The sequence below is a fragment of the Pelodiscus sinensis genome, chromosome 2 (assembly GCF_049634645.1).
Source record: "Pelodiscus sinensis isolate JC-2024 chromosome 2, ASM4963464v1, whole genome shotgun sequence".
Classification (NCBI taxonomy): Eukaryota; Metazoa; Chordata; order Testudines; family Trionychidae; genus Pelodiscus; species Pelodiscus sinensis.
This window is the reverse complement of record NC_134712.1, coordinates 178,292,328-178,301,506: the sequence shown is the minus strand read 5'-3', so window position 1 is coordinate 178,301,506 and position 9,179 is coordinate 178,292,328. Positions and strand designations below refer to the sequence as shown.

Genomic DNA, 9,179 nt, shown 5'->3' with positions numbered 1-9,179 from the left:
GCAGGGAATCCTCCTGGGCTGCCCTAGGCCCCACAGGCTCCCATCAATATGGGGGATCTGGTCTATGGATGGGGCAGCGGAGCCCCCGGTAGCCTGGATTCTGGGGATGACAGTGGAACCGGTGGGGCCCCCTGGCAGTCCACCCCATACACAGACTTTCTGCACCTATGGAGGGCGTCCAAGACAATCTGCCACCCTAGGCTAAGCTTCAGTGAGACGCCCTTCTCCTGTCCCTCGAACACAGATTTCTAATGCAGAGCAAGGGGCCGGTCTCCGTGGAGGGCTCGTCAGACTCGGGGGTGGGGGTGGGGGGCTCAAAGTGGGGGGAGGCCCAGGGGCTGCCCAGATTTCAGCCCCGCCTTTACATCTCCAGTAGCAGCTGCTATGCAAAGGGGGAGCCGTAGCCTGGCCCGGTTCCACTGGGGGTAACTGTCTTCCGTCCAGCTACCCCACTGCCCCCAGTCTCCAGCGGGGCTCAGCTCCCCAGCCCGTGCTGTAGCGAGTGCCGGGGCCGCGCTGTCCAGCAGCTGCCTCCCCAGCGGTGGCAGCTCCGCAGAGCCGGGGAGGGAGCGGTGACTAAGGCTGCCGCGCAGGGAGGAAGAGGCGGGTTTCACCTGGCGCCCGGCGGGAGGAGCTGGGCTCGCTGCTGTCCCGCAGGTACAGGGCGGAGCAGGAAGCGGGGGGCGCCGCAGCAGCGCCCCGAGAAGCGGCTGCCGGGAGATGGCAGGCGGGCGGCCAGTGGCGCTGGCGGCCGGGCTGCTCCTGGCCGCGGCTGGGCTCTTGCAGCTGGCAGGTAAGCGGCGCGGGCGGGCGTGCGGGGCGCGGAGCTACAGGGCAGTCGCGCTCGCGGGGCGCAGCCAGGATCCGTCGGGAGCCTTCCCGCGCGCCTCGGGGCCCCCTGCCCCACCAGTGCGCCCACCTCTGCGCTGCCCGCTTCCCCCGCGCTCGCTGTGGCCCCAACTCTCCTCTCATCGCAGCACAAGCTGGCCCCATAACACACATCACACGCCTCCCAGCGCGCCTTGTTGTGTCTGCTACAGAGCCAGCCCTTCGGCACTCAGGCGGGGGGGGGGGGGGGGCTTGCACTAAGTGTGAGTTTAGCCCTCCAGCAAAATGCAGGACTATGTAGCACTTTAAAGACTAACAAGATGGGTTATTAGATGATGAGCTTTCGTGGGCCAGACCCACTTCCTCAGATTCTTTAGCCCTCCAGTCTTTCTCACATACACACTTGATTTTCCCTCCCCAGAGTCTCTCCTCATGTTTTGCAGTGGAGGAAAGACTGCTCAGTTCGTTCTGGTCTAGCCCAAGTTGGCCATAGTTTCAACAATCGTCTTTTGACAGGCGATTCAGGCATTGCTTTGTCCCTTTGCATCTTCTCCAGAGCAGATATTTTGTTTTGGGTGGGCTAAGAAGTTTGGCTAACTTTCTACTAAGGGGTGTCTCTTGGTGCTTTGATGAAATCGCCCACATGCTGGTAAAATCTGGCACTTGTTTTTCTTTCGTGAAGCCAAGAAAAGCTATTTTATTACACATTCATTTTTTAAACAATATGTTAAGATCTCATGTAGACAATGACATAGGCCAGTAATTTGTTTGCCCAAAATGGTCACTTCCTGCTTTGTCCTTATTTCATGTGGCTCTACAAATGCGTTGCAGTGGTCTGTGAAAAATTGTTAGCTTTGTCCCTTAGTCATGATACAGTGGAAAATAGTAGACACAAATTAAGAGTGAAGTTAATTTTACCTTGGAATATTTTAAAACTATGTTCACAATTGAATAACTGCATAATTTAAACTGTTGCCTTCATATCAACAGTTCCATAAGCTTTCATGCCTCTCTTAATAACTCTTTCAGATATTCTAAATCTGAAGTATCTTGTCTACAAGTAATTGAAAGCTACTTTCAAAAATGAGAAGTATTTAAATTACTTCAGTTTTTTAATAAAGTTTGTAATTTACGGCTTTGGCACCATACAGTTCTTATCTTTCTTTATACTACCTACAATGGGAACTGTATTTCCTCTGATGTGTGTAAACACTAATAAACTATTTACCTGCCAGAATTAGGGTGGCTCATTTCTATTTACAGTGACTCCTTGTTTTGAGAAGAATAAGTTCCTTATATGCCTCAAATTGTATTCTGATATTCTTGGACCTGATTTCAACAAAGTATTGAACGGAAAACATATTGTTTTTAAATCTTCCTGAAAATGTCTTGATTTCTTAAGTATAGGGAGAGAGACATTCTCTGGTCCTGCAACTCTTACTTGCCAAGTAATCTCATTGAAGCCTTCCATCCAGATAGTGGGAAGGAAAAGGGAACTTCTCCTGTAAAGGTTGCAGGGTTATGCCCAAAAGTTGTATTGAACTACTGGGATGTTTGACATTAATCAGCAGCACCAATTATCTTTCATTGCAAATTTTACTAAGTTCTGACCTATAGCACTGAAGACATTCGGACTTGTGATGCAATGGAGGAGAGCACAGTTTTTGTAAATTTCGAAAGACTGCTGTAAGTCTGGAGCAGGCAGAGCAGAGATGTCACATGGCCAGCATGCATATCCACAAACCTAAAAAAAAGCTGTGAAACTTGCTTTCAGTATTACTGGCACGGATAACTGGATTGTCACTTCTATGCAAAACAGTAGTTTGAATAGGGAAAAAAAATGTCTGTACAATGTAACCTAAAATTCATGCCTATTCTATATTTCCACTACCTTGAGGAGGGAAAGGCTGTATTATTCAGGATAATCATGGCTTTGAGCCAGGAAAGCATAGCTAAATGTTGACTAAATAACCAGACAGCATTGTGATTAAGCTTTTAAATTGTCTAGTCTAAAATTCTGAAGTGATAATTTTCATATTCATATGAAAGGATTTGTGAGAAGAGCCCCTAAATATCAAATTATAACTCTACCCCAAGTCTCTTCAAAGGATGATAGAAGCAATACATCTATATGGCACTTCTCCTTTGTCAAAGGAACATGTCTGAAACAGCTCTTTTTTTGCAAAAGGGAGAAAAGCCAAGCATTCCCAAGGACTCCCATAAAGAAGCTAATAAAACTTCCCATCATGGTATCTTTTTCACATATGACGCTAAGAATCTAGATCTTCATTAAAATTTAGGGCACCCTATTAACATTATGAGGAAGCAAACTTCTTCCTTTCTGAAATCTCTGGTACATATATTGCTCCCTCTGATCCAGCTAAAATGTGGCTATTAAAATTGCCTTTCTTACTTACTGATTTGGCTGTTGCCACCAGACCCTTTAGTTCCTCTATTTCTCTTTTGCACACCACATGACAACCAAACTTCTTGTCCTAACTTTCAGGGCCCTATTGAATTCAATTCTAGCCTACACCTCAGATTTCCTCTATTATGTCACCCCCTCTTCCCTTTGCCTGTACAGAATAAGTAAAAAAAAATCCAGATCAGAATTATCCATTCACTTGTATTGATGTACACCTACTCTGTGCAGAAGTAAATCACTAATTATGGTGCAAGGCAGTGGAGAATTGAGCCCTCTAAGTTTGGTGATTAGCAGAACCCAGCTGTGAGACTAGAAACTAATCGGTTATAGGGATGTAAGAGTTGAACCTGTAACTAATAAGCTGATGCTTATCAATTACCATTAATGGTTAAATTGTGGTTGGGGCTGTTGGGAGCCCTGGCAGCACCAGCAGACTTGTGGGGCTAGGGGCCCTACCAGCCCACCTGACCAGGAATTGGGAGCCCTGGGAATGGTTACCTGTGCATCCAATAGAATTTTTATTGGTTACACAATTCATATTTTTATTGATTTTTTTTACTTCCCTGGTTGGTTATTTGCAATTAGAATTCTGCTGGCTTTGTTGCCTCTATCCCTGGAAATTGGATTTGATTGTTTAGAATAGAAAGCTTTTTCTGCAATTAGAATATAAAATATGTGCAGGAAAGTCTTTCACTTTCCTGGAATAGCTAAAACTCTCCTAAGAGCGCTCAGGATTATGATAATGTCAATATTTAAAATTACTTTCTGCTGCCTTAAAAAGTTTCTCTTGTCCCCCAACATGTGCCGTGTTAAAAAGCTTCTGTATTTTAACTACATTTTTCTTGGTCATCTTATCACACGTTCATTTAACATTGATTGTTCTAATTATTTTCAAAGCAACCTCTGTGTTTTAGATACAGTTTTGCACTCTCAGTAAATTACCAAGAAAAAGTATGACTGAATTATAAATGGGCAAAATAGATTCAGGTATCCACAAAAATGGGAGTCTAGTTTGAAAATCAGGCCCCTATCTTCTTCTCCAAATGTAGGAACATCTACTTTTAAGCACTAATAATATAGTTAAGCATAATTTTTTGCAGTTGTCAAAGTATGAATAAAAGGCATTAAAACAGGTCTAAACTTTCCTTTTGATACTTAATCTGCATTAGTAATTTTTATCTTTAGAATGTCACTGTTTATAGTAAGTAAACTTAAAAATATTGTTATTCTCCTCCCTTCGTCCATATGATATATTTTCCTCAGTTGACTGAGTGATATCTATGGAACCGAGAATATAAAAATGCTATATGTATTGTTTTCCTTCGGAAAAGATGCTAGTTTATAGGCTTTTTTGTTCTTTTTTTTTTACCAGTGATAAAATATAGATAATAGCCTTGTTTCTGCTCTCGTTAAAATAATTGGGAGCTGGATTGTTTCCAGTTTGAATAACCATTTTCTTCCCTGATAAAGATTTTTCTTTCTAAAAGCATAAATGATGTATGTACATGTGAGCTACATTCAGTAGTTAGTCTAGAATACTTAATTTTTCTCTTCAGAAATTAGGATGGGTTTAGGGGATAGTTTCATTTAAAAAAATCTAGATTGGCTCTTTTTCTAAAAGATAGCTCTAGTTTAGACAGGAATAATTAATGGAAGTGTTGCAGCCCATATTATGAAGGATGTCAGACTGGATGATCACTGTGGTCTTTCTGGCCAAATAATCTATGAACTGTGTATCTTAATGTTTCCCCTCCTCCTGGAAGAAACAGCACCAGGAGACATGCATATTTTTTTTCTGAACTCTAGACTGTGTTTTCTTTACTACAACTTTTTCTGCCTGGGAGACTTCAATAATGTGGAGACAATTTGAAGTATAAAATGGTCATGGGATAGGGGAAAGGCTTGTGAAAGTGTGTACTAATACTTTAGACTTTATAGACAGCTTTTGGAAGTGTGTATCTCACAGCAGTGAAACTCAGTTTGTGACACCTCACATGAGTTTATCCACAAGAACATTCCCCTTGCTTTATGAATTAACGAACTACAGTTTTCTATAGTGGTGATGGTCAGATGCTTGATGATATTGTTACAGAAAATATACTAATAAGTGGGTACTTAAGGTACAATTTCAGTCAGTTTCAAACTGTTGACAGCAGTGTTAGAAGGAAAGTGGGACTCTTTCGTGTGACTATGGAAAAGAGAGAGGAGAAGGTGGTAGGCTGATCAAACTGAAAAACTACTCTATTTTTTATTTGTGTTGTAATTTGTAGGTATTTGTTGTGTAAGGTGTGGCAGACATGAGACCTTGGCAGAGAAAAGTAAATACCAGCATGGAGCTCTGACACTGTGGGACTAGAGAATATTCATAAGTTTATGTATCCATAAATGTTATCTGTCTCTTTGAATGAGGGTATTTAGACCTGCAGTCCTCCTCTACCTGAAGGCAGAGAGTAGTGGGTTCCAACCCATAAAGAGATGACAGATGAGGGCCTGAGATGTAAAGGGGTGCCCTTGAGCAGACAGCAAAGGGACATAGGTGGATTTTACCTCAGACTATGACATAAAGTTTATGCACCCGGTAAAACAGCCAGGCAATAGTTAAGGCACATTTTTTGATTTTTAGTAGGGAGGGGGGGAGAGAGAGAGAGAGAGAGAGAGTGTGTGTGTGTGTGTGTGTGTGTGTGTGTGTGTGTGTGTGTGTGTGTTAGGGAAGTAAAAAATTGTGTAAAAAAGTAACCGTGTAACTGCTAATAAGCCTAGTGGTTAGAAGATTACACACTGCAGGCTCTATAGTATAAAGTTTACTGCAGCACCCAAAGCAGAGCTGGCAAGGGTTGCAGGCCCTGCTCCTGTGGAGGCAGCTTTGCTGTCACAGTGAAGCTGCTTCCCTGGGAGCAGAGCTGGCAAGAGGCTTCACTGCCAGCCCAGCTCTTGGGGAACCAGCGTGTAACCTGTGGCTGGGGGGGCGGGGTAGAGGGAGGGCCTTTCACAAACAAGAGCTGCTTTGGATGGCCAGCCAAAGCAGCCTCTGCCTGCAGTGGGCCCTAAGGGGCTCGGGTGGGGAGTGAGCTGCTCCAGGCCCTACCAGTTAACTAGAACTGGTAAGCATTACCCATTTAGGGTGATGCTTGCTGGCTAACCAGTTAACCTTTCATATCCCGTGTGTGTGTGTGTGTGTGTGTTTAAAAGAACAAACAAAACAAAACAGCTCCCCCTCTAAAGAAAATGGAATAACTTTACCTTAGTTTGTCTCCACCTTGTAAAGACAGGCCTCTGTCCACTAAGAGGGCAAGAACGTTAGAATTGAGTGGTCCTTTTGGTGTCATAATTCATAAACTCTTTTGTAGATAGAAGTAAAATAATAAAATTTTGAAAAAATTACAGTACAGGATAGCAGGAAATAGGCTATTTTCCTTCCTCAATGACTCAATTAAAAAGTATCAGAGAATGCAGAAACCTGTTCTTTCTTTTCATGTGCAGTCTTGTAAAAGTCAGTGTACCTTGGAAACACTACTAAAGTTTTTTTTTTTTGGAGATCTGTTTGTCTAGAGGTGGACAGTGTTGCCACTGTATGTCAACCAAAGAGTGTGCATACAGATCATATCACTCTACCCTGTAGGGTGTCTTGTAAGCAGGCATTTTGCATGTGCTAGAAAGCCTTTGGCCTAGCTGCCGGCAGATGTAGTTCAGTGTACTTGTGTATAGATTTGATTAAGTAAATATCTGATTATTGTACTCGGAAATTAGAGAACCTTAGACTGGGGGGGCGGGGAATGCTGTGTGTGTGTGTGTGTGTGTGTGTGTGCGCGCACGCGCGCTCACGCTGCATCTTTTCATGTTCTAACTTGAACATGCTTTTATTGCAGCTTGTAAATCCTGAATGATTCTGTTTGGAACTGATAACGTATCATTCAGTGCAAAATTAGCGCTGAGACCTTCCAGGCTAGGCAGGGAGGGTAGGGTTGAAGGTGGTTTTAAGCCACTATTGTGCTCCCCTCTTTCCCATTCCTGGTCTCCTGTAGGGACTGAAGAGGCCCTTTGCATAACTTGGTGAATCCCGAGGATCTTTCTAAGGTCTGGTCTACAGTTAAAATTTGGTCTCCAATCAACATAACAATGTCAGCAAAAGCCCTAGAGCAGATGCAGTTATACCAGTTTCCGCCTTCTCCCCTCCCCCACCAAAAAAGAGTGCTTTTGCCAGTACAGGTTACTCTATAGCCTCTCTCCAACTTACGAACCAGTTATGGACCAAGCAATTGGTCGTAACTCGGTTCGTTCATAAGTTGGACCCCATTGAGTTACACAAGATCGCGCTGTTCATAAGTGCGGATCGCGTTTGTAACTCGGGGTCTTCCATTTATGACAGCTTCGGTCGTAAATGTGAATGGTCGTAAGTCGACTGTTCGCAACTCAGGGACCGGCTGTATTTGATGTAAACTGCTTCTCTACGGGGGTACAATGGTATCAGCAAACCTTCTCAAGTGTAGATAAAGCCTATGTTTAGGACAGCCTGCTTGGACTTTCCAGTATTTCAGCATTGCTGCAAACTGTGGTCTGCCTCCATCCTCACCCGCACCACATCCCCTACTCCAGGATTTATGAGGGTATTTTTGGAAAGCAGCCTTACAGCTGCTCATTTTCTGCACAGAGGGAATCTTCCCTTGGTGAGAAATGGAGGGACATAGCAACCCTTATCTGGCATAAAGGAATGTAAGCAGTGGTCAGGATCTCACCCTGAGTCTTTGGGATACAAGTATCTTCAGAAAATCCAAATGGATGCAGCAGATTAATAGGAGGCAATATATGTGCCCTTCCTTTTAAGGAACACTTGAGGGAATCAAAGGCAAATTGGCATTTGCTACCTGAATGCTTGAAAACTGCATGCAACAGGAAACCTTAATCTCTTAGGGAAACCTTTAGAAGCTTCCTCTTATCTCCTGTGGATTATATAGACAAGTTTATTCTGAGATTTCTAACTGCCTTTCTACTCTTGAATTTATTTCTTAAGACTTATGCTGGAGGTGTTTGTAAATCATAGAATCATAGGGTTGGAAGAGACCTCAGGGGCTTGTCTACATTGGCCCCTTTTCCGGAAGGGGCATGTTAATTTCAGAGATCGCAATAGGGAAATCCGTGGGGGATTTAAATATCCCCCGCGGCATTTAAATAAAAATGTCCGCCGCTTTTTTCTGGCTTTTAGAAAAGCCGGAAAAGAGCATCTACACTGGCCCCGATCCTCCGGAAAAAAAGCCCTTTTCCGGAGGATCTTATTCCTACTTTGAAGTGGAGGTGCTGTCTCAGGCTAGCTGAGGGCTGTGCTAAAAGGGACCCAACCTCCACCCCGGACAGATAGTTCTCAGGGGTTTCCCGCTCGCTTGTCTAACTTGATGAGGGACAGCAAAGCAGTCCTGGCTTGGAGTGCCCTGAGTGCCCACACTCGGCACATCACAGCACTCGGCCATCAGCCCGGCTGCACTTGCCGCAGGCTGCCATCCGGGGGCGGAGAGATGTCAATCAGGAGGCTGCAGGAGAGCTTTCACCCCGAGAAGCCCACTGAGCCACCCCAGTCCTCCTCATCGGGGGCTCGTACCCCATTCCTCCCTCACCTCCTTCTACTTACCCCTCCCTAGCCCCCCTTCCTGATGTACAAAATAAAGGACACATGTTCAAAAATAGAAACTCTCTTTATTGAACAAAACTCGGGGAGACTGGGCAAAGGAGGTGGGAGAGGGGAAGACAGAGGGTGGGAGAGGGGAGGGCAACTAAAATGATCAGGGGTTTGGAACAGGTCCCATATGAAGAGAGGCTAAAGAGATTGGGACTTCTCAGCTTAGAAAAGAGGAGACTGAGGGGGGATATGATAGAGGTCTATAAAAGCATGAGCGGTATGGAAAGGGTGCATAAAGAAAAGTTCTTCATTAGTTCC

The 9,179-nt window shown here is 44.4% G+C and overlaps 1 protein-coding gene across 1 annotated transcript in view; it reads left to right on the top strand.

The window, feature by feature from the left end:
• Positions 1–371: 371 nt before the first annotated feature.
• The window catches only part of CDCP1 (CUB domain containing protein 1), a 54,754-nt gene continuing 45,946 nt past the window's right edge, over positions 372–9,179 (top strand). Inside the window, exon 1 of the mRNA XM_075921871.1 lies at positions 372–793. Coding sequence (XP_075777986.1) covers positions 721–793 — 73 coding nt within the window. The 5' untranslated portion in view covers positions 372–720. The remainder of the gene's footprint in view (positions 794–9,179) is intronic.